This window comes from Panthera leo, chromosome A2 (assembly GCF_018350215.1).
Source record: "Panthera leo isolate Ple1 chromosome A2, P.leo_Ple1_pat1.1, whole genome shotgun sequence".
Classification (NCBI taxonomy): domain Eukaryota; kingdom Metazoa; phylum Chordata; class Mammalia; order Carnivora; family Felidae; genus Panthera; species Panthera leo.
In genome coordinates this window covers 75,214,765-75,240,043 of record NC_056680.1, presented here as the reverse complement: position 1 = coordinate 75,240,043, position 25,279 = coordinate 75,214,765, and the positions used below count along the sequence as shown (strand labels likewise).

At 46.7% G+C, this 25,279-nt stretch overlaps 2 protein-coding genes across 3 annotated transcripts in view; one reads left to right on the top strand and one right to left on the bottom strand.

Moving 5' to 3' along the window:
* Positions 1-301: 301 nt before the first annotated feature.
* SFRP4 (secreted frizzled related protein 4) lies at positions 302-11,267 on the bottom strand. Of its 2 annotated transcripts, none has more exons than XM_042914954.1 (6): positions 10,620-11,267; positions 9,205-9,285; positions 9,035-9,100; positions 6,709-6,907; positions 3,606-3,669; positions 302-1,228 (listed from the first exon to the last, which is right to left on the bottom strand). In XM_042914954.1, exons 1-6 carry the CDS (start codon positions 11,062-11,064, stop codon positions 1,043-1,045), a joined length of 1,041 nt encoding a protein of 346 aa, XP_042770888.1. In that variant the 5' UTR covers positions 11,065-11,267; the 3' UTR covers positions 302-1,042. The 2 variants fall into 2 exon arrangements, with proteins under 2 accessions (XP_042770888.1, XP_042770898.1); XM_042914964.1 differs by lacking the exon at positions 302-1,228 and adding an exon at positions 2,572-2,814.
* Positions 11,268-15,043: 3,776 nt separating this feature from the next.
* The window catches only part of EPDR1 (ependymin related 1), a 28,053-nt gene continuing 17,817 nt past the window's right edge, over positions 15,044-25,279 (top strand). Inside the window, 2 exon segments of the mRNA XM_042914976.1 lie at positions 15,044-15,355; positions 15,358-15,674. Coding sequence (XP_042770910.1) covers positions 15,059-15,355; positions 15,358-15,674 — 614 coding nt within the window. The 5' untranslated portion in view covers positions 15,044-15,058.

The following is a 25,279-nucleotide window of genomic DNA, read 5'->3' as shown; positions in this document are numbered from 1 at the left end:
AGTCCTGGCCCTCCCACACTGGGCCCACAGCACCTCTGTAAGCACCAGCTACCAGCAGAGAGAAAATTCTTTCAGGCTTGGCATCAAGATGCCTAGGGCATCCTGGGAAATGACATGAGCATCACATACACCCGTGTGAAATTCTTGGGGGTGGAGTCGTTGGCATATAAAGCATCAGAGGAGAAACACACTCTGTTTCTGGTGCCATGTAATGGTTACTAACGAGAAGCGTCAAGGAATGTAAATGCAGAGCCTTTCCACCCAACGGCGTGGTAACCAGAAAATAAGGATCCGGATGTGGTATGTCTGCCTTTCCCTTTTATTTATTTAGTTATCATCATTATTATTTTAGTTTCTAGAGTGTGTCTAGCTAAAAACTCTAGGTGAAAGGCTTCTTTGTAAAAAAAACAAAAACAAAACCAAAAACAAACATTACAGTTTTCCATATCCTACTTTTCTAGATTGTTTGAAAATTCCCTTTCATCACAGAATTTCTTGTGCAAACAGTAAACATAGAAAGATCTTTTAAGACATTCATTCTTCATTCCTCTTGCTTCCCTCCTTAGAATCATTGCATTTTCAATCACATTCTGAAACATGACGAACGTTCTAACGACAGAAGTCAAGCTGAAATACAACATATTGTAAAAAAAAAGGGGGGGGGAGTTTGTTTGTAATATGGCATTCATTTTACAATGCACATATTAGGTCAAATGGTAAGGACCAAAGCATCCTTTCCCCACCCAGAGATCTCACAGACCACGCACCACGAAGTCTACTCTGAATGCCGCGAGAAGCTTTGTCCACCAGCTCTCAGCTTTCATATACCTTCCATACCAAAGGACATACATACCACTAGGGTTTTGTGGTGGCTTAAAAAGAAAAAATTGAAGCGTATCACTAAGAAAACTGCTGTACGGTGTGTCTATGGGGAGGACTGCAGTCGTTAAGGCGAGGAGAGGGGCACCTCGCCCCCCCAGGCTGGCTGGGGGGCGCCTGGCCTCATTCTGAGAGGCAGTCTCCATTCTGGAAAGCAGGTGGCTCACACTTTTTTCGGGTTTGTTCTCTTCTGGGCACTCCTAGCTTTGACGGTCTTCTTGGGGCTGGCCGGTTTGGGAGAGGGTGGCTTTCCCTTTGGTTTCTGGGCGTTGCTACGACCGGTACGCCCAGCCATTCGCTTCTTGTCCTGAACTGTCCTCCGCTGCTCCTGGAGCCTCTCTTCCCACTGCTGGGAGGCAATTTGCACACATGACCATCAGATGCATCTCATCATGTCATGCTGTTGCCCTAATATCAGAATTAATGCAATTTTTTCCCCACTGTAATCTATGAATCGTGACAGCAAATAAAATAGCTACCCTCCGTTATTGAGCGCTTATCATATACCAGATGATTCTAGAAGGGCTCAGTATGGGAGGAAGTTTTGATAAGCGTTCGTTTCACTGAAACAACAGCCCTTCTAGGTGGACACCATGGTCATGACCAGGAAACAAGCACACAGAGCTTATTTATAGATGGTCACACAGCTGATAAATGTCGGAGCTGGGATTCAAATTCACCCAGTCTGACTCCAGAGCCCGAGGCCCCAGCCCACAGGTCCTATGATGCAACATCCCTACACAGCAAAGCCTTCTAAAAACGCTCTGACATATGGCTAAGAGCAGAAATTTATCCAGCCTCACTAGGAAGTCCAAAGGTCTATTCCCACATTTATGGATGGGCTCACCTAATTCTCTTACATCAGAAGGAAAACAGAGACCCCACTCACGTCTAGTAATCCACTCAAGTGCTAGCTACCCAGAACCCAGGAGAAATGAGGCATTCTAGGTAGTTGTTTCCTTGATAGAAAAAGATATACCTCTTATTATAGAAAGAAATACTATTTATTTAAGTAGCTGCATGTAAGAAAAAACTGAAAAAGGCTCCTTGAATAGACACTGCTTTTTATTGTACAAATGCCCCTACTTTGTTATATTTCATTCAGCAAAGAGTTTGAGCATGACCACAGGCCAGACATTGCTCTAGGCACTAGAAATACAATGAAATGAGAAACACTGTCCCCACCTTCCCAGGGCACAACTCTAATGTGTTCTAAAATAGTAAACATCTTACATTTGCTACTATATGGTGATATCTTCGAATTCTTACTGAAGTTTATTAGAATATTTGCTGCAAAAGTGAATGGCCCAAACAGCTAGGATTCTTTTCTTTTAATATTTAAAAACAATTTTTTAATGTTTATTCATTTTTTGATAGAGTGTGAGCAGGGGAGGGGCAGAGAGAGAGGGAGACACAGAACCTGAAGCAGGCTCCAGGCTCCGAGCTGTCCGCATAGAACCCGATGCGGGGCTTGAACCCACGAACCACGAGATCATGACCTGAGCCGGTCAGACGCTTAACTGACTGAGCCACCCAGGCGCCCCTAATTATTTTTTTAAAGTTTATTTTTGAGAGAGAGAGAGACAGAGCGAGAAAGCGCTGGTGGGGGAGGGGCAGACAGAGAATCCCAAGCAGACACCATGCTGTCAGTGTGGGGCCCAAAGCGGGGCTCAAACCTATAAACCGTGAGATCACGGCCTGAGCTGAAGTCAGACAACCCACTGAGCCACCCAGGGGCCTCTAAATAGCTTTGATTCTTGAAAGCTTTCTCTCCTCCCAGGTTCTCATGGTGGACTTGCTTTCTACACTGATGCCTCTAATCCACTGTAGTCTTGGAAACCAGATAACCCATCCTGCTAGAATCTTCTGTCCAGTAAGGCTAAGCGTGCTCCTGACAGCTCCACGGTTTTCAGCTCAGATGGAAGTCATGTTATTCTGAAATGCACAGAGTAGACGAGGCTATGTTCAAACTACCTTCTCCATTAAGTCAGTATTAACATAGACTTCTTCCTCGCACAGGCAGTAGTAGGACCTTTTGTGAACCTGACAGCACAAATTCTCCTACATCTATCTAAACGTATTTACAGGAGAGGGAATGCTTTAAAAACATTTCAAACCAATGACCTGATTTCTTTAGTTCTGGTGTGACAGCATATCTCTGGGCAAAAAATTATTCTAATCCTCTAATTGCATTGCGAATATTTCCATGATGATACCACCAAAAATCATGGATTTGGCCACAAAATGATTATAGTTGGTATATATAATTTATTTTGACAAAAGTCTCAAAACTATTTTAAATATGGGGAGAGATTATGCTTTGTACAGAGACAGTAGCATGGATTTTAGAATTGTGGGTTCACATCCTTACATGTATATGTCTGTTTTAATCCCACTGGATGTGAACTCTGCTCAAGTGCCTGTTTGCTAAAATAGTTAAAAACAAACAAACAACAAACAAAAACAAAAACCAAAAAAAACAAACAAACGCTAATTTAATCTGGAAATAACCATTAGATGAAGATTGAGTGTAACAAAATCATCTTTGAGGTTGAAGTGAGAATAACTTTGTTCTTAACTACTTATTCGAAAGACAAATACTGATGCTATTTCAACCTCCTATGAGAGCCTGGAGATGGAAGAAGGTGAAGGAAGAATCCCCAGTTCTGTAGAATTTCTTTACCTGCGCTTAAATCCATATGTGCAGGGTTGCTAATTATACTTACTATGGATCTTTTACTAAGTTGGTCTCTCCATTTTTCAACTAAACAGTTTTCAAGAAGCATCATCCTGAAAAAAAAAAAGGAATTTATTTTAAGCAATTCCGACTATGAAAGGAAAAAGTTAAAAAAAATACAAAAAAATTGTCAAATCCAAAATTCGTTGTTTTCTTTTTCTTTTCTTTTTTTCCTTTTTTCTTTTCTTTTCTTTTCTTCTTTCTTTTCCTTTCCTTTCCTTTCCTTTTCTTTTTTTTTTAGAGACAGAGACAGAGTGTGCAAGCCAGGGAGAGGGGCAGAGGAAGAGAAAGAAAATCTTAATCAGGCTCCATGCTAAGCATAAGACGTGAGGCTCCTTTTCACGACTGTGCGATCATGACCTGAGCCAAAATCAAGAATCAGATGCTTAACCAACTGAGCCACCCAGGTGCCCCTACAAATCAAAATTCTTTATAACCCTTAACTCTACAATCCACATATCCCCCATTTATATTTTACTAGCATTTCCTTTTATTCTGCCTTGTACCTATATTCTTAAATCACACTATATATTTAGATCACACTGTACCTTTCTTTTTATCATTCTATTATATGCATTTTCTCATATAATTAGAATACGGCTTTAATAACCATATAATATTGCAATAATGATACTTAGACCTTTCCCTACTGTTGAATCCCTTTCATTGCTTTGCTACTATTAACAGCTTTTTGTTGAATATCCTTGTATATTTACTAGTGTGCACTGGCTTATTATTTCCTTAGGACAGATTTCTTAAAGTAGAATTACTGGGTCCAAGAGTATGTACTTTCTCAAAGTTTTCTAAATCGTTTTCAGAATGGTTGAACTTTCATTCAGATCATGTTTTACTCTGGATTGGAGAATTAAAGAGGTAAATTTATTTACTATTTGTATTTCTTCTGGAACGTGTCCATATAGATTTATGTACATATTATTTATATATTGTCGTCTTAATGTGTTAAATATTAACTTACATGAACTCTTTAAGGCTACTCCCCCTTTGCCATAACTATTGCAAGTATCTTTCTCAACTTTTATTGGCTTTCTTTGGTGATTTTTATGTCCATGATATAATGTCATCAAAGGTATGTATGGACATTTCCTCTTGTAATTTTTTACATTAATTTCATGTTTGCAAAGTATTTTGTTATTCAGATTTCATACATCTATCTATTCACCTAATTTTACCCTCTATGATTAAGTTTTAAAAAATATCTCTTGAATCCATTTGAAATTCATTTTATGGTATTAGTATAAAGTGAAAATATGTACTATTTTTCCAAATAAAAACATTTGCAACATTTACTAACTAATATACTCACGTCTAATTGATTTGCCCTTTTTCCTTCCTAATACGTTACTTTATGCATTAGCATCTGTCTCAAGAATGCTTCCTCTGTTTTATTTATCTGCATGTCTACTCTTGCGCCACATGGTTTTAGCAGTCTAGCTTTGTTCCAGTTTTCTGTTTCTCCTAAGGCAGAAACCGATTTCCTTCCAAACGGTTATTTTCAAAATGTCGCTTACACGCCCTTGCCAGTTTGTGCTTCCAAATGATCGTTGTGTGAAGACACAACTCCCGATCATTCGAAAATATTTTTTATTGGTATTTTCATCAGAATGCCATTAAATCTATAAATGAACAGAAAGGATGATGGGAATCCAAATAGAATTTGATGACTAGCAGTCTGGTACATTCCCAGAACTGCACCTAGTCCTGTAGCAGGTACAAACACCATGCGAGAGAAGAGCCCAGCAACATTCAGTCAACATTCGTTCTTTAGAGAGACAAGATATAAGGAGAACAGTTTGAAAGCCAAGAATACCCATGAGGCACCTGGGTGGCTCAGTCGGTTGAGTGTCTAACTCTTGACTTCAGCTCAGATCATGATCTTACAATCGTGGGATCGAGCCCCGAGTCAGGCTCTGCGCTGACCGGGACGGAGCCTGCTTGGGATTCTCTCTCTGCCCCTCCTTTGCTCTCTCTCAAGATAAATAAATAAACATTAAAGGAAAAAAAAAAAAGCCAAGGGTACCCAAGGGAGGGTACAGATCAGGAAAGACAGAATACAGATCAGGAAGGTATTCAAGTGAGGTCAGTTGCAAAAGGTGTTTTGAAAAAACAGTCCACAGCTGTACCCAGAAGAAACAGATGAGCATTAATGGCAGGGAATTAAAGGGAAGACTGGTTATATAAAATAGGAATGATTCTGTTGGAGATGTATACTGTAGCCAGTTAGGGGGCCCATCCCGCACCCTGGTCTGAAGAGTTTGATTTTTACATTCTAAGGAATGTACCAATATATAAAAATATGCCAAGAAAAGAGATGTGGGGAAACACACTCCCAGCTAGAGGTACGCGGATATATGTGGGTGAGCGTGAGTGCGAATGTGTGTGTGTACGCAATGATCTATCAAACAAATGTCATGTACTTATATTGTGTGTAAGGAAAATGTGGACCTGTCGTCTCAAATGGCCGTCTTTACCTGATCATTAAAGAGCTCTTTAAAAAAATTAAGTATTTGCCACACCAAGATTGATTTGAATCATTTGAAAAGAATTGTTTTCACTCATAGTAATTTATCTGCCTATGATTTTTGAAGTCCTTTAACGAATTCTGAAATTGATTTTTAAGCATCCCATTCAAATACTCATATTCCTACTGTTCCTTAATGCCACGGGGAATTAAATGATAGTTAGGCTATGTGATTATCGCAACAGAGGCATCTGTTGAAAGTGTATTTTTATTTACTGAACTATTTTTAAATTGTCTATTTATTTATTTATTTAGAAAGAAGGGGGAGAGAGAGAGAGAGAGAGAGAGAGAGAGAATCTTAAGCAGGCTCCACACTCAGCACAGAGCCTGACGTGGGGCTCGATCCCACAACCCTGGGATCATGATCTGAGCCGAAATCGAGAGTCGGGTGCTCAACCTACCGAGCCACCTAGGCGCCCCTTAAACTGCCTTTGTAAAAAGAACTACTGGCGCCGTTAAAAAAAAAAAACAACAAAAAACACCACGACTGGTAAATGGGATTCATGCTTCCATTAAGCAGTGTGCGGTTTCCTCCCTCCCGCTCCGTGCCTACCTGGAGCGCCACTCGTAACACATGATGAGTACGTCTTGATGGGGCAGGATGTGGGGGCACTGGCAGGAAGAATTGGTAATGAGCGGGACCTGCGTCCGAGGGATGGGTGACGAGGACTTGAAGATCTCTTTCACGTCCACCACGGTCGTTACTTCGTTACAGCCGCTCCTCTGCACAGCTTTTATTTTGGCGTGAATGACTGCAATTTAAAAATTGATGGAAGTGTTGATGAGGCCTCTGCAGACAAATAGGGATGGTGTATTCACGCCAAGCCCTGAGCCTCTCTTAAAGAATCCCTCCTGTAATTATGGTCATGTCCAAGCTGCCCAGATGCAGGCCAAAAGCCCACACAATCATACTGTCAGCATTGTCTTTAAAGTTCTGGATCAGCCTGCAAGACGTAAGAGCAAAGCGACAGGCGGGCTCGGTCTGGGCTCTGCCTCTGGGTCAGCGGCTGCTCCTCACTGGGCTACAGCGAGGGTGTGAAAAGAGAACCTTGCAGGTTTTTCTCAGCCTTAAAAACCTGATGTCAGTTTTGTTTGGACGTTTGTTTGCCGAGAACATATCAGGAGATTCAGTTACATAGAACGTCAGTAAAAATTTCATAGAAAAAAGTAGACTCTGCCTTGTGATTATCGGAAGTGAGAATCGTATGTTCTCAGAGTCACAAGCCACTTTACAATTTGTATGGTCCAACAGCCCGTCTGATGCTGGGACTTCCTGTCTTCCAAAGGAAGTTATTAAAGCTGTAACATTTGTGACCTGGACAGAGTCTCTGAAGATCACTATTCTTAATCCTTTAATTTCACAGACTGTCAAAGCGAGGTCTGCGGCGAGCAGATGTATAACTGTTATTACGGATAGCTGTTAAGTAATCATTGTCTGATCAAGCTTAAAATTCTGGCCCTTTTGGTCCCTTGCTATTACTGCCTTCCATGGAATTGTAATCAGCCTAGCATGGATCTCTGTCTTGGATTCCGTCCTAGAGAGCTTGTTTAGGAAGAAGGCAACAGACTTAAATAGAAAATGGTTTCATCCTCAAAGAAGTTATGTGGCAAATGACACCATGGACAGCAAGACAGTGAAACTCAGATTAGCAACTAGGGCTGGATAGTGTCAGAGGAGGGGCAAAATCGTTTAGATTAACGTAATATCTACAAAGAACAGTTTTCAAACGACAACAATAAAAGCTACCGGAAAAGTCAGTTGTTTTTTTTTTTCTTTTTTTGGTAGAGTTACCCACATTGGCTATAATCTCAAATCTAACAACTTCACTAAGAGGTTATTTTTTCAGCCCTTTATATTGCCACGATCTTCCTACTTTCACATGCGATATGTAAGATAAGGTTTATGATGTCAAATTTCAGTTTGAAATATGGAAAACAAAGTTAACAAATAAAATGACCATTTTGCCAAGACAGTTCTGTTATTCCAGCAGAAGTAATTTAAGAAACGCAAAGCGGGGGGGGTGCCTGGGTGGCTCAGTCGGTTAAGCATCCGGCTCTTGGTTTCAACTCGGGTCATGATGTCAAGGTTTGTGAGTTCGTGTCCCGCATTGGGCTCTGTGCTGATAGCAGGGAGACTGCTTGGGATTCTGTCTCCCTCTCTCTCTGCCCCTCCCCTGCTCACTCTCTTGCTCTCTCTCTCAGAAATAAATAAATAAACATTAAAAAAAAAAAAAAAGAAATGCAAAGGAACATAAAACAACTCAGATATTTTAAAAGAACATATTTTCAATTAAATTTACTTTCAAATGAGAACAGTAGAATTACATTTACTTAAAAAAACTGAAAATAGCCGTGTTGACTGTTCTTTCAAATAAGAGAGGAGGGCATTTAAACGATGTCAATACTTATAGCCAGAGGGTCTCATGATTAACCTATTTCTCTACAGTTCCTTTTAGGTGTTAAATATCTATAAGTGTTTATAACTAAAAAGAAACATGGGCAGGTCTTAGTTCCTGGGCCTCTGGGCCTCAGATAATCAAATCCATGGATCACTCACCCATCCTTCCTGCAGCAAGGAAACCTCAGGAAGAGAAAAAGTCAGTTGGGCTGTCCTGGCTGAGTGGCACCTCTCACCGAGACCAAGAGGACCTTGATGTCACATTTGAGCCCTGAACCACATCGCTGTTCTCCCTGGGTAATTTACGTTGTTTTTGCTTGATTTACCCAGAAGGGCAAGGCATTTTATAGTTGTTATTGTGCCTTCCAGAACCCACATCGTGAACCACGTTGGATTGGCTTTCTTTACTTTGGGATTGGCTTCGTGACTGGCTTTGTAATTGGCCAACTCGTCGAGTGAACGGCTTCATCGGACGACTTACCGTAGCTGTAGTTTTTGCTCAGATACGTCGCCAGAGTCGGCTTCACCTTTTTGCACTTGCAGCGGTCTGAAGGAGACGAAAGAGAGGCAGAGAGTCGGAAAAGTGTTTGGAAATCACTCTGGGGAGGAGGCAAAAAAAAAAAAAAGGGACTTCGAGAAGAAAGAACTCACCAGGGCTTAGGCGTTTACAGTCAACATCAAGAGGCCTCTCCTGTACCATCATGTCTGGCGTGATGTCTATCCACTTAACGTCTGAAACACACACACAGCCGCATGGGTGTGGTCAGTGACTTAGCCCGTTCACCCCCTGGAATAAAGAACCATCTGGAGAAATAAACTAACACGGCGTTACCAAAGAATAATACTACATTGTAAAAGTGGCATCGGCTTGTCAACTACTTCTTTCATACAGACATTCTTGGGCTTAGAAAAGAAGACTTTTGAGTGAGGTTTTGCCCATCCAGCACAAATTGATGTGAATGCCCGTCCATTTGACTTGGCTGACACATACAGCTAACTTTCCCACCCAAATCCATTTTAAAATGTTGGTTTTTCCAAGTGGACAGTTGACACTAATCAAAATATCCCGAATATTTCCAAATCTCCACCTCTCATTTCCCAGTGCAGAAACAGTCCACAGCTATATAAGACTCCCCCCACCCCCCACCGGCCAAGGCATAACCCTCTATCATTTATATAATTTAAGCAACAAATATGTTTTTCTCTAAAGCTCTGAATTAGAGAAGAGTTTCGATTTTCCCTTCCTTATACTTCTCTTTCTTCACGTTACGGACAATGCTCTGAGACATAACCTCAGAAACTACACTAAGGCAACAGCATAATCTCTTTAAAAGTTCAGTAACCTGGGTCAGGGATAAAAAAAGCATGCAAAAATATTCTTAGGCTTGACTTCAAGAAGTGGACTTAAATTTGTTCCTTCGTCCTAGAAAAGCAGCAAAATGACCGAAAAAAAGAAGCGGAAGTTGATATCCAGTTAACCAAGATGCCGCAAGATAAGATGTTGACCGTGAAACAGACATCACAATTTTCCAGAAGGACTAAATTTACAAACTGCACTCCTCCTGGGGAGTGAAGCCTGCTACTGCTCCCCCCCCCCCCGAAAAGAGTTTTCAAGAGCTAGCACTAAGTGGAGAACCCTGATGGGGCTGTTTTAAGCATTAAACCGTACACGGAAAGCGCTGAACGCTAGCTCGGACCCCACCTATATACGTGTTCGTTGCTATTATTCTATCATTGTCAAGGAAAATGCTAATGGCTCTCTTTAGAAGCACCTCCCTACCCGCCCCCCCCCCTTACATTCTCTATGGGACATAGTGTTCTTCCGCCCCCTACGTTTCTGGAGGGAGAGCAGACTTGTACCCACGTCAGGTCACCGCCCTTCCCACCTCCTCCAATTGTCGGAAGTGAGATTGGGTGGCGGGGGTGGGGGGGGTGGGGGACCGACAGCCCACCCACCCACTGGCATCGGTAGAAGGGGCCGCCCGGTGGGTTCTCCCGTGGAAGCCACAGCCAAGAATGCCCCCTCATCCCCCTCGGTCCTTCCTTTCCCTCCGGCTCAGGCTCACCCTCGGGGAGGTCGGTGACGATGGCCTCCGGCGAGATGCACACGCCGCGGTCGTAGACCGGCAGCTCTTCGCAGGCCAGGCTCTCGGGCCAGCTGTGGTTGTACATCTTCATGAGGGGCTCGCAGTCGTCGCGCGCGCGCTGGCACACCGACTTGCACGGCTTGATGGGGTCGTGCAGGAACTCCAGCGTGCAGATGGGCGCGTACATGGCGCAGAGGAAGAAGCGCAGCACCGCGCTGCAGTTCACGTCCACCAGCTCCTCGTACTGCTCGATGGCCAGGATGGCGTTCTCCTGCGTGCTGTGGTGCAGGTGGTTGGGCATCCGCGTGATGTTCCAGGGCATGTGCCGGCACATGGGGATGCGCACCGGCTCGCAGGGCGCGCCGCGCACGCCCAGCGCCAGGCGCAGCCCCAGGCACAACGCCGCCAGGACGGAGAGCAGCATGGCACTGCCCTGGCGCTCCGCCGCCCCGACAGGCAGAAGGGGCCCTCGGCTCCCTGCCCCCCTAGGCTCTCGCCCTCCCTTCCCCGGGGAGGAAGTCCCGCGGGGCACCGGAGAGGCTCTCCGCCCGCGCTGCCGTCGGCGGCGGTGCGGGGCCTCGCGGGCCGGCCGGGGGTATCCGGCGTCCGGCGCACCGAGCGCGAGCAGCGCCGGCCCTCAGCCTGCGGGGCGCGGACCCGCCCGGGCAGCTCCAGTCCCGGCCCCGGCAGCTCCGAGCGCGGCCGGCCCCGGCCATTGCGGGACCCTATTTATCCCGACACCTCCCCTGACGTGGGCTCCGAACGCTCCCTTGGCAGCGGCGGGCGCGGCGCGGGCTCCCCCTCGGCCGCCCCCCCCTCCACCCCCACCCCCCAGCCCTCGCTTCGCCGGAGCGGTGACATCATCTCCTCCGGGCCGCAGCCCAGGGCTGGAATCCTGCATTTCCCCAAAGTCCCTTCCTTTTTAGTCTGGCCAGTCCTTTTTCTTCGCACCAAGAGAAAGAGTCTCTGGCAGTCGTTTGGGACGCCGGATCCAAGAGGGTGCAGGAGAGGATTTTGGGAGAGGGAAGGACGCGATCTGGGCCCAAGCTGAACTTTGCGCCCTCTGCCTTAGAGGTTCCCCGAGTACAGAGTTGAAGGGGAAGGAAAACTTCGGCCGCCCTTTAATTCTGAAACACGCTTGCTTTCTCCAGGAGGGGGCGTGGAGGAGCGCTGAGCGGCGAGACCACGGTGTGGGACCCGGGAGCCATTGTTGGAACAGGATGGACACCTTGTAGAAACAAACCTCCCCCAAGTTGCATGGAGTTGGGTTTTGTTATTGTTGTGTCTAGAAGCCAGTAGCTGGGGCTCAGGTTTTTTCCAGAATGGCATTCGGTCTGTACCTGCTCCAGGAACAGAGCTGCCAGAGGTGTAATAATAGCATCTTCCAGTGTGGAAATGTTTTCCATCCACCGACGTTCCCCTTCCTTCTTCTCACTCCCTATTCCTCCGTCCAACGTGAACGAAACCCGGGAGAAGGGGAAGAGTACCGGACATGACAATATGAAAAAAAAAAAATTCCCCCCTCATGCCCAAAGCGATTTCCAACCCAGCAGCCTAAATTCTTGATTTTTGATGTGCTTGGAAAGAAAGTATTTGAATTGAGTGAGAACCTGTGTACTATGGAAAGCAAGCGTGTATATTTTGTTTTCTTTTTTCTTGTTATTAGGAAGAAGTGATAAAACCGACGACTGGCTCAGGTCTCCACAAGAACCAAAACAAAACAAAAAGGAGGCTTTATTGTTGCAAGTATATTAATCTCCAGGCAGTAAGAATTCCGGTATGTGGTATTTTCATGGGGTGTTGGAATATGAAAATGTGGTTTCTAAATGTAAATCTTTAAAAACATAGTCTAATTAGAATCCTGAACACACAGTAGGTAATTGGTTTTGGTTTTTTTGTTGTTGTTTTGTTTTTTTGTTTGTTTTCTTTCCAAAGCTTAGCTTGGTCACAGCTTAGCTGTCGTCACATTGTGACCCACAACGATAGTTTAGTTTGACTCTGACCAGGATTAAGAAATAAAAGGAACAGAAACTACAGCTGACATTTTATTGAGCATTTACAATGGGCTAGGTATGGGGCTAAGCACTTTAAATACACCGTCTTATTATTATTTTTTTAGGGCACGTAAATTAAACATGGCAAGTGGAGAGGACAAATGACACAAATATTATTTCAAGATTCATCCAAGGAGTCAGGTTCTATTTAGGGGAAGCCAGAGCGTCCAAACACAGCGTCGCCAGTCGCCAACTCGAGAGGTATGCCAGTTTCAGCTAGAACGGGACCCAAGCTCCCAAGATGCCAAACCAGGCCAGCGAAATATCAAGCACAGGGGATAACCTGGATGACATCGGAAGCCATTCCCAGCAGTAGAATCCAGTGAGTCGAAACCCCCTGGCTTAGTGAAAAATATTTGCAGCCCAAATTCCTACAAGGGAAGAAAGTACAGTTTTGAGAAACGGCTGAACTCCTGACCCTTTTCCTGCCAGGCAGCTGAAGAGGCAAACTTGGAGAGGCTCTTCCTTGCGCAGCCGGTTGAAACTTGCTGCCTCTGTTTAACCGCAAGTCCCAAGTCCCAATGCTGCAGGAATTTCCCTTTCTCCATGGCCTGTCTTTTAAGCAAGGCTGAGAAGAAGGTAAGAGGCCTTCTCTATAAAGCTCTTTGGCGTCCCCAGGGGGTCCACTGGCAGCCGGTCTGTAGCCTTTCTGCTTGGGGTGGGGCAGCAGTGAAGGATTCATCTGGAGATTCCCTCACCGGCCTCCCTCTTCAGGCCCTGCCTTAGCACTTAATCCATTACCCTGTACTTGACAGTGATTTGCCAATAGCTCACGTAACAGGAAGCTTCCCTGGTCAGTGGCTTCTCTCTGATGGTTCCTTTTCAGCCTCCCTAAAGGCCTGCTTCTCTGCTAGGGCTCCATAACCATCCTCTTCCTGCTCTTCACACACCCCCATCTCCAGGTTTTCTGGACCTCAGCACTGCTGACACTGAGGTCAGGTAATTCTTTACTGGCTCCTGTGCATTCTGGGAAGTTTAGTAGCCTCTCTGGCCTCCTCCTACTAGATGCCAGTGGAAGCTCAGCCCCTACCCCACTATGACAATCAAAAATGTCTCCAGATATTGACAGCAGTACCCCCCACCCCATCCTCCCCTGCTGCTCTACTCTTGGCTTCAATTACCACCTAGATGCCAATAGCTCCCCAAACCAGACCTCTGGCCCTGCTGGTTTCTGGAAGTGCTTATCCAACGGTCCCTGGGGTATTTCCACCTGCCTATCCCACAGGCATCTCACAGTCAACCGATCCTAAACTGATTTGTCTTCTTTCCTCATTCAGGACTGAACTCCCAGTGGCCCCAACCAGAAAGCTCTTCCACCTTCTCTGTAGTTCCCAGCTCCGCTCACCCTCTCCCTTCCACCACTTGAGTTCGGATGTCAGTATCTGTCCTCTGGGTCATAACAGCCTCTCCCACCTCCTTCTCCCCCACCCATCCTCTACACTCAGGCCAGAGTGAGCTTCCTAAGACTTACACCTGATGGTGCTTCTCCCTGGCTTTCAAGGCCCTGAGCGATCTGGCTCCAAATCACTCTCCTTAAACACCAGCGCTTCACCCATTTTCTCTTGTCCCCTTGTCCTTCATCCAGGAATGTTCTCTCCCACGTCAACTGGCTCACTTCCTCGTCCTTGAAACAGAGCAACCGAAAAGATGCTACAAACTTGGAAAGCGAGGGTCTTTTTCTGTTTTTTTAATGTTGCTTCTTTTTTCTTGATTCCATGTGGTACATCCTGATATTACAAAACAGGGGCACCTGAGTGGCTCAGTCGGTTGAGTGTCCGACTCTTGGTGTCAGCTCAGGTCTTGATGTCAGAATTGTGAGTGCCAGCTCTCCGAAGAGCTCCCTGGTGGGCTCTGTGCTGGGCATGGAGCCTACCTAAAAAACAAAACAAACAAAACATAAGCCATAAACCCAATTAACTTTGTTCTTGATGCTAAACTCCCAGACTCACACACCTCCAGGGTTGTGGTGTAGTCAGGTGATGGGTGAGGGCTGCAGTCTCACTGCAAGCATATCCTGAAGACAAGGTCTCTGAGTCCTATGCCCAAGGGCAAGGGCTTATCCCCTAATACCCCAGGCGCTAGACTAAGAGTGGTGGCTTGAAAATGGCCACGATGCATGACTGCTATCATTCCTTCCGGAAGGGACCCTTCGATTTCTAACTTGGAGGAAGAAGGTGTCAATTTTGACAAAGGGGCAAGGTGGGGGGGGGGGGGGCACAGCAAGTGAAGCAGCACTGCCTTCCCGACTTCGAACTTGAACTTATCTCCTAGTTTGTGGTTATCTGCTGCGCGCTTCAGTTACTGGAGGAAACGAATTTCTTCTCACCGTCCTGCTCCCCACCCCGCCCCCCCTTTAGAACGCGGATGCCCTTCAGGATGCTAGTGGCACCGCTGCCACTGCATTTCCTGTTGGCAGCAGAGAGCAAAGCGAAAACACGAGCCGCAGCGGGCAGCGGCCCAGGCAGAAATAGCTCCCGCGATTCCCCGGAGCCTTCCCGGGCCGCGGCCCCGGCTCCCGCACCGCGCGCGACCTGATCCCAGACGTGGGCAGAGGCCGCGCGGAGACCACACGCCCGCACGGCCCCGCACGCGGCGGACGGTTGCGCGGCGCCCGGACTGCTCAGCGCCCCCTGCGGCTCGCGCCGGCCCTCGGGGGGGGGCGGCGAGCGCGGCGGACGGCGATGCTGGGGCGCGCTCCGCTCCGCGTGGCCCGCGGGGCCCTGGGCGCCTGGCTGCGGGGCGGCCTCTGGATCTGGGCGCTGGGCGGCCTCTGCGCCCTGGGGGCGGCGGCGCTGGGGGCGGGGGCCGGGGGCGCCCCGGGGACCCCGCGCCCGTGCCAGGCGCCGCAGCAGTGGGAGGGCCGCCAGGTTCTGTACCGGCAGAGCACCGGGCGCAACAGCCGCGCCCTCCTCTCCTACGACGGGCTCAACCAGCGCTTGCGGGTGCTGGACGAGCGCAAGGCGCTGATCCCCTGCAAGAGGTACGGGGGCCGCGGGACGGGCGGCGGGGGCGAGGTCGCGGGGGCCGCGTCGGGCCGCTAGATTTCCAGCCGCTGGCGGCGCCTCCCTCTTACCGAGGAGAAACTTCGCGGGGAGGGTGGCCGGGGCCAGCCCGCTTGGGGGGCTGGGAGGAGGGCTGGCCCCACTGCGCTCTGAGATCCCCAGCGGGGCGGTGGCGGGTGAACAAGGAGATAGGGGTGGGATCGCATCCCGGCGTCCCGGGGCCCAGGTTCGCCCAGGTCCGCACGCTGCTGAGTCAGGCTCTCGGAGCCCCCTTCAGCCTAGGGCGTGTCACCTGCACTATCTCCTCTCTTCCAGGAGCCATCTGCGAGGGAGGCGCGCAGGATGTGTATATTTTAAGAATTCTTGTTGCATTTTAAAAGCATAGGGCAGCACTGCCAAAGGTGTGGGGAATCAAAGAAAATATCATCACCCCGTTACAACAAGTGACATTTTGGTCAACTTCGTTAAATTTTTCTAAAGCAAGTTTCACACACTGTGGTTAGAAACCATGATCTTTCTTTATACAAGCTCACTTACGCGTTCTTATTTGCCATTTTATTGGCTGCCCCCCCTCCCCCCGCCGAGCTATTTTAAATAGCTGCACAATATTCCAGGGAGGAGCGATGCCATTTTTTTTTCAAGGCCATTGGTCCCATGATTCACCTTTCCACGTCTGCTGCGACAATGGACGTCCTCTTCCTGAGACCTCCTGTTGCTCCTGCCCCGTTTAAGACCTGATTTCTATTTTGGGATCACTACCTGTCAACTCCACAGCTTTCCTGTGGAAATTCGTATGTGTGTGTGTGTGTGTGTGGGGGGGGGTTATGCGGGCCCCCCTGTGTGGCATTTGCATCATCAGGAGGTAGCATGTGACCTCCATGGTTTAAGGGCCCAGAGCAGTAAGATCTGGGGCAAATCTTGAAGGAAGTATCGAGGGAACAGAACCTTTCAGAGCAGTATATTCGAGAATGGGAGCTAATGCATTTGGAAAGGTAAAACATGAGTCCTGAGGAGATCTGGAGCAGCTGAGTCACCATGGGGGCCTGGGAATATCTCTGAGGCCTTTAAAGAACATTCTGGTTCCGTCTCAAAGGACATAGTAGCAACAACCAATGTTTGAGCGTTTATTATACACCTGGCACAGTGCTGAGGACTCTCCATGTGTTACGTGAAAATCTTACAACAGTTTACCAGTGGAAGCTTTATGGATCTCTGTGTTATAGACAGAGAATCTGAGGTCTAGGGAGATTCAACATGTTTCTTTCAAGACCCCACAGCTGGGACTCGAGGAAGCTGGGTGGTTTCTGACACCTGTGCTATATTACCAGGCTGTCATTCATTCATCGTGCATTTTTTTCATGGCAAGCACTTTGTTCAAACAGCGCGGGTCCTGGGCCTCAGGGAGGTCACAGTCCGGGGTTGGAGTCACACGAGGAAAATTTCCACTTGGTGAGATGAAGGATATAAGATGGGCAGCTAACCCAGGCTCCCTGTGGGAGCTGAAGCATGAGTGAGTCTCAAAGCCAGTGCCAGTGACCGGAGAAGGGAAGACTGCCGGGGGCGGGGGGGGGGTGGTGGTGGGGGGGGTAGGGTGGGGTGGGGTGGGGTTGCGGGTATATTCCGGGACATTCTGGAGCACACAGGGCTGGATGCGTTCCAAGAACTGCAGACGGATCACTGTTAGGACTGCAGACAGAGGATGTGGAGAGGTTGGGACCCACTGAAGGATTTTCAAACAGTGTAATGTCATAATTGCGTTAGGGACTAGTCACTGGGTGTATGGTTTCGAATAAAGGAGAGCAAGAGTGGAGGCAAACACGTGATCTAGGAGACTCTGGTCAAGGTCCGGGTGGAAGATGGGTAGCGGCCATGGAGGCAGTGAGAAGCGGACTCGTTAGGGAAGTATGGAAGGGGTTTACCCACAGAGGAGGTGAGGAGAGAGAAGAGTCAAGGAGAGGTGGCCATTTTTGGCTTCTGATGGCGTGAAAGAGATACCGGCGCCATTCACGGAGATAGGGTTGGCTTTGTGCGCTTCTGATCCAGGAGAAATCGCTAACCTTTAGCGCCCTGATGGGCAGGCTGGCACAGTAGTGGTGTATTGATGAACAAGGTCGTGTTGCAGCCCGACTGGAATGGCCCAGAGTACACTGCTGAAGCAGAGTAGTGTGGCCAGGAGAAAGGTAAGGGTCCATTCCCACAGAGGTAGTATTTTCACCATGTAAGAGGTTAAGCTTCAGAGGTGGATAAAGCTGGGTGGAGTGCAAGCGTCCTGAGGCGGGTCTTTGGGGGAAATTGCTAAAGCGTTGTGAGCCTCAGTTTCTTCATTTACAAAATGGGAATATCAGTGGTGTCTAATTTACTGGAGTGTCCTGGCGTTTCAACCAGTTCAAGTATGTAAAGCACACGGCACAGTGTATGACACATACCAGGTGCTCAGTAGGTGGCTGCAGCTGTACGTGGCCCGCCTGGTCAATTGACCCTGGCCCAGAGACTCGCTGCCAGCCCGTGGGCTCAGAAACTTGATCAAGGGCCCTTCCTTTGGGAGCTGACTCACAGGAAGCAGGCTTAACAGCTAAAACGTATATTTGAGTGAGTGCTATGGCTGGCATGAGGGCCAGAATGCTCAGATCCACAAGACGAGGTCATTCTCTCCCTGTAGGCAAGCCAAATTATAATCAGGAGGTTGTGAGCAAAAAGTGGGAGCCAAGTCACTGAATCTAATGATTGCTTGCTCCAGGCCAGGCTGTATGCGCAATGTTGAGCTTTCCATCCTGAAGGAGACAGGCCAGCCCAGGGTAATGGGGCTGAGATTAAGTGATGCGTTCATTTCCACCAGACAGATGTCTTGTCACTGGTTCTCTGCTACCCCAGCCCTGCTGGTCCAGACTCCCTCCACTCCGCATGGAGTCTTGGTGAGTACTGCTCAGGCTGTCTTAGCAACCCTTCTTCATCTTTGACTCCATGATCGATTGCTATAGCCTTTATGTGTGTGTGTTATGTCTTTAGTGGGGTTGCAGCCAAATCTTGCTGGCCTAGAGGTTTTTGTCCCCATGCGGTGATTTCTCATTTCTCTGTCCTGACCTATCAATTGTTGATTTCACAGTTTAGTTTTTAGAAGGCAATTTTATTCCCCATCTTCCCAGTTTCCTGGCGAGGTTCCGTCTCACAGTCCCATCTCTGGCCTTACGTCAGATGTAGAAAAGAATGTTTAAGTGCGTAAATGCATTTTTAAGCTCTTTAAATGTAGATTTGCTGGAATAAACTCAGAAACTTTTTCAGGTATTAGCAGTCCGGCCAAGAAACCAGATGTTATTTGAAGAAAATATGGATGGGTTGTCTCTTCATATTTATTAGTAAGCTGAGAACTAAGTTTTAGAATTGGATCAACTTCTTAAGATTTTTATTTTGCATCCAGATAGTTATGGAAAATCCCACTGATAGTTACTGTGGAATGACTAGGATTTTCCAGGCTCTCTTTTCCCTGAGATGATGGAAAAGATTAAACAACTTTATAAGCTTCAGATAAGACAGCCTCAGCAGAGAATGGGAAATATTAGTAATTGATACTATTTTGTTTTCTGCTTCCAACAATCCTTCCTGACTCCTTGGCTAAACTCACAAGTATTACATCTGGAAGACCCAGGAAAAGAAAGAAGATTATTTTCATATTTCAGCGAATGTGTTGAATTTTGTGGAAGAAGCAGTGTGGGATACTGAATGAATTTTGTTGGGCCACCAGTAGCTTACCGCGCCCACTTACAAAATGGTGGCTTGGCGGTTGGAATTAATGGTGCTACTGATACAGAGTGAGCAGAGAGGGGTTAAGAGAATATGCCTGGGTATGGTAGGGATCATATCTTAGAAGACTATTTGACTACCAGTCCTACAGGTTCAGGGATTTTGGCGGGGTGGGGGGACGGGTAAAAGATGAAAAGAAAATAGATTCTCATTCAAATTCTGATCAGTTCATGTCAGTCTCAGTTTTCCCTGAGAATTCTATTCTTGGAGAGCAGAATATCATTTCTGTTTTGTATTTTTAGAGAAAGCCACACAGTGTTGTGTAGAGAGCACGGACATGCAGTGAGAAAGTCATGGGTTGCCAGACATGGCCTCTAGCCCTGGCTTCACCACTTGCGATGCGATCCCTTACTTCTCAGGATATCAGCTTTTCATCTTTGAATTTAATTTTAATGATCTACAATGTTTATACTAAATACTCTTAGGCCTTCGTCCTTAGAGATTAAATGATACTAATCATTTAATGATTTAATGATACTAATCGTGCTTTTATTACATCAGGCTGATTCCTGTTTCTACCATGATACAATGAACTTGACATGGATTCTAATTTTTTTCTCAGCTTGTCCCTTTGTGTAGATAAAACCAAAATGCTTTTTCTTTCTTCTCTTCTTCACCTATACCTGTGTTCAATGGGTAGAGGAAAGAGGGGCCACCCTTAAATGCTTTGGTTGCAAACTCAGAAGGCTCTCCTCTGAGTGGGAGCCCCGAGTACACCAGGGCATGAATAGCACTGCTTCCAGAGTGTTCCTCCACGTATCTGCTTTGAAAGATTAATTCCAAAGGCTGTTATCACACTAGGTAACTCCAACGATCATTGTGTTTCAACAACAGGATAAGGGTTTTTTTTTTCCCTCCAAATATCGAGTTTTATTTTATTTTGCAACCATCCCGCTCTTACAGAAAGGTCACAGTGATAGTACACAGCCACTTTTTCCCCCTCAATCATTCGAGAGCGAGTGGCCCACTTGATATCCCCACGACCCCCAGATACTTCAGCATGATTTCCTGCAAACAAGGATATTCTTCCGCGTGACTGCAACGCAGCCCTAAGAATCAGGAAATTAACACGGATTCATTTCTACCATCTGAAATGCAGTTGTTCTTTTATGTTGTGTATCGCAAAAAGGACCCAGTTTCTATTCAAGCGTTGCATTTAGGTGTCCCGTCTGGAACAGTTCCTCGGTCTTTCTTGCACTTTTGACGACAAACCAGTTGTTTGGTAGAATGTTCCTCACATTTGGGTTTTTGGTTGAAAGTTTCCTTACGTTGATATTCTAGTTATTCACCCGCGGCAGGAGTATCACAGAGGTAGTACTCTGTTCTTGCTGTACCCTGTGATCACTTGGTTCTCTTTGATCGCTTGTCGCTTGGTTAACTGATGGCTGCAAAGTTTCTTCAGCGTCAAGTGACACCTTTTCACTTTGTAATGAATAAGTATTTTGTAGGGAGATATTTTAAAACCACGTACACATCCCATTTTTCATGACACCGAATTTATTCACTTACTTATATCAGCACACCTTCAAGGATTCTCACTGTGATGCATTTGCTCTCATTGTTTGGTTTGATGTTCACATTGTCCCAGATCTGGCCAGTGGGCACCGTTCTAAGTTGGCTTTTATGTTCTTTTAACAAGCACCTCTCATTCTTTGAGCACTTTTTTTGCTTTTTTGCTTTTTTTTTTTTTTTTTTTTTTGCCACCATAAGACATCCCCAAACCATCTGTACTCTCTCTGCTAGAGTCTTGGAATAAGCCAAGATTTGAGCCATTTCTCAAGAAGCTCTGGTTACTTTTACTGGAGGATAATATTTGGGTGCCAAGATTTCTGCTTTCATTATGCTCATGGCTATTAGGTGGCTGTGCTCCCAGACCCCTCTCAGTGGACAAAGGAAGGGGATGTAGATTTGAACACACACACATGCACACACACACACACACACAGTCACTCACTCATACACATACACATAGATTTACATGTACATACGTTGCTAAGCTTCCGGTTCTGATCCATATATGTATTTGCCTAGAACCTCCAGTTCCACCCCGCTACCACATGGTTTGTTTTCGTAGGCCCCTTCTCAGAGAAAACTGGCTCCCATTATTCAGTTGGAGTAGGTCACTGATGGTGCATTGCTGTGATGTCCCTTCCCGACATGGGTGCCCTCCTCACCGCACTGGGCTCTGCACTCTAGGCCGGGCCATGCAGATGGCTCTCTTGCTTGGCCCTCCCTTGTGACTTTAGACGACATTGTTGAACGAGGGGAAGGCAAAGATTAGTTTATGTTTTTTTATATGTTTGCCTTCTTTTGGATTTCTCAGGGTGGTATGGTTGTAAATCCTCAGAATGCTTCTGTGTGGCTGGGGGAGGTAAATTCATATGAAGGGCTCCGTGGATTTATTTCATCACCAACCTTGTTTTGCATAGATGAGGCCTTCCATCTTAAGAAATCATGCCTTTCAGAATTTCAGAATGACTCTTTTTTGCCTTTATTCCCTCCTCTTGCTCTCTGCTGAGATCAAGAGCCAGCATTTTCTTTTATTATTAGCTCAGGAAGTCTGACTGCTTGTGGCCTTTTGATCCTCGAAAATAAACCATGCTGATTTGCAAAAGTGAGTTTTTCTTCAAGGAAGAGATGTTCTTGGAAGCCTGTAAAGTTTGCTTTGAGTCTTAATTCAGTGGGTGTGTTGACCCTGGATTTCAGAGAGTTGATGCTGGGAGGCAAAGGAGAAGCAGGCAGTGAGGAGCATTTAGTGCCAAGGAAGACAAGCCCCACACAGTAATAGGGCTGGTGGGGTGTAAGACCAACTTATAACTAGAAGCCAGAGGTGGTCCCCCAACTTTTGTGAAAGCGTCTTTACTTCTCTCCGTCAACCTTGAGCTGTTTCTTCCTGATTCTGCCCTCGAAGATGGCGGTCGGGGGCACAGTGCCCGAAGATCTGAAAATATTCTACCAATTAGTGGTTTGTTTTTCCTGGAATGAATGGGATTGTCTTCTATTTCCCCAATTCCAGTAAAAATCTTCTAGTTTCCCCTTTATAATTTCTTTTATTTTACCCATCTTTAAAGAAAAAAATTCCTCTCTTTATCCCACCAGCTGAAACACCATGCTCCCCTTCTATTTAAAGCAAATCTCACGCTAAATCCAATTTTCGCGCCCCCTCCCCGCTGCTCCCTTGAACCCCCTCCGACCAAACTTAGAGCATCATACCTCTGCTGAGATTGCTCTGCTCAAGTGCAACCCGTTACTAATCGAATGATCTTTTATCAGTCCTCCTTTTACGGTGCTCATTTCCTCCATTTTGATATCTTTCTTCACAGGGTCTTCAGGACCCCACGTTCTGCCGGTGTCCTTTCTTCTACGTCATTTCCTTTTCTTCTCAGTTCCTTTTGCTCTTCCTCCCCTTCTTGCAGACCACTGATGGTAGAATGTCCCAGGGCGCAGGCTTTCCATCCCTTTACTTTTTTTCTTTTTTTTAAACAATTTTTTAAATGTTTTATTTTTATTTTTGAGAGACAGGGAGAGACAGAGCATCAGTGGGGGAGGGGCAGAGAGAGAGAGGGGGGAGACACAGCATCCGAAGCAGCTCCAGGCTCCGAGCTGTCAGCACAGAGCCCGACGCGGGGCTCAAACCCACAAACCATGAGATAATGACGTGAGGTGAAGTCGGACGCTTAACCGACTGAGCCACCCAGGTGCCCCTCCTTCCCTTTACTTATCTGTCTACACCCCTCTGTTGGTGCCCTCAGCTAGGTCATGGCTTTAGATGGCATCTCTGCACGGAGGACTCCCACACGTGTGTCTCCAGCCTTGAGTTCCCCCGTGAGTCCTGTGTCCTCTCCCCTGAACCTTTACATCCAAATCCTGAGTTGACCTCTTCCTTTGGATCTCTGACCGTCATCTCAGACTCAGCATACTCCAAACCAATGCCTCCCCTGAAAACAAACAAACAAGCAAATCAAAAATCATTCTTCTTGCAGGTTTCTAAAGTGCAGCTAACTGCAACTCCATTTGCTCAGGACCAGCTCTTAGGGCCATCTCTGATTTCTTCTTCTCCCACATGCCACAAGTAATCCATAAAGCAAATCCTATTGACTCTAATTTTGATAGAGACTCACCATCTGACCACATGTTCGCTACCACCTGAGGGTCAAACCCTCATCGTTCTTGCCTGGGCTTTTGGCACTAGGCTCCTAATGGGTCCACCTACTTCGACCTTTGCCCCCTTTCTGTTCTCAGCACGCCACCTTTGAATGATGATTCTGCTAAAAATATTGTATCATATCGCTTGTCTGATCAAAACCCTCCAACGCCTTTCCGTGTCTGAGGGTAAATGTCCTTACACGGGCCTGGCCGCCCTAAGGGGTCTGCTTCCCACCCCCTCCATCCCTTGTCCCTGACCTTGTCCTGCAGCCTCCCTGGTTGCCAGCTCGCTCCCCCGCTGCTGGCACTTGTGTTGTTGTTTCCTGTGCACAGAAGGCCTTTTCCCTAAAAAGCTGCATGGCCCCTTCCCAAATTCGACGGTCTCTCCTGCCAACATTCTCCTACACTCCGCGTCACTGCCTTACATGCTCAAGATGCTTACCGCTATCTGACTTACTATTTAATGTTTTTTCAACCTGTTTTCTTATCTCCTCTGCCTCCCCTTGCCCCAAACAAGGCTCCATTGTTAGGACTTTTGCTTGGGTTGTTGCTGTATCTCTAGCACCACAGAATCAGATTTTGGGGGGAATATTTGAATGAGGGGATGACTAATAACGGTGACATATATATCTATTGTAGAAGGATAGGCAAAGAGGAAAAAAGTTACCCATAACTGCTCAACCAGTAAGACTACATCTTCCGAATAGCCTAGGAGATTTTTAGATGCCCAGCACGCATACCGTAGCACATACTGTTTCACAACAGGCTTATTTTCACTGAACAACACACTGGGCAAGCTCATCCATACGGACTAGTCCCCTTCTCTCATCTTTGAACTGGCGTCTCCTCCTTCGGGTCTCAGCTCACCATCTCCTCAGAGGAACCTACTGCGACGCCCCCCACCAGCCACTCTCCGTCACATCCTGTTCTGATTTCCTCAGGGCGTGATCCCTGTGTGACATCGTCTGGTCAGTTCATTTGGTGTTTATTGTCCATCTCTCCTCCGCCAGTGAGAGAACTTTATTGGTTTGGCCGATCACCCAAACCCCGGCACCTGGAAGTGCTTGGTATATCGTAAGACTCAGTTAATGTGTGTTGAGCAAGTAAACACCGTTTTGATGGCTTTGGGACGACTAGCGTTATACGTGTTCATGGTGGAAAATCTAGACAACACAGAAGAGCAGAATAAAGATCGCTTGTAGTCCCGCCATATAGACTTAAGAACCCTGATGCATGTGCTTCTGGATTTCTTTTCCTACTCCTGTGTATGAAATTTTGAAATTAAGAGGGAAACATGGTCTGCATTTTTTTTATTTAACAAAATGCTGTGCATGTTTCTCATGCTGTAAGTACCCATCAACGGAACCATTTCTTTCTTTCTTTTCTATTTTAATGTTTATTTATTTATTTGCGAGAGCAAGAGAGGGAGCGCAAGTGGGGGAGGGGGCAGAGAGAGAGAGAGAGGGGCAGAGAGAGAGAGAGAGACAGAGAGGGAATCTCAAGCAAGCTCCATGCTCAGTGCATGATCCCACGACCCTGGGATCATGACCTGAGCCAAAATCAAGACTCGGATGCTCAACCAACTGAGCCACCCAGTCGCCCCAGCAGAACCATTTCTGATGACTGTGTGGTATTCTAG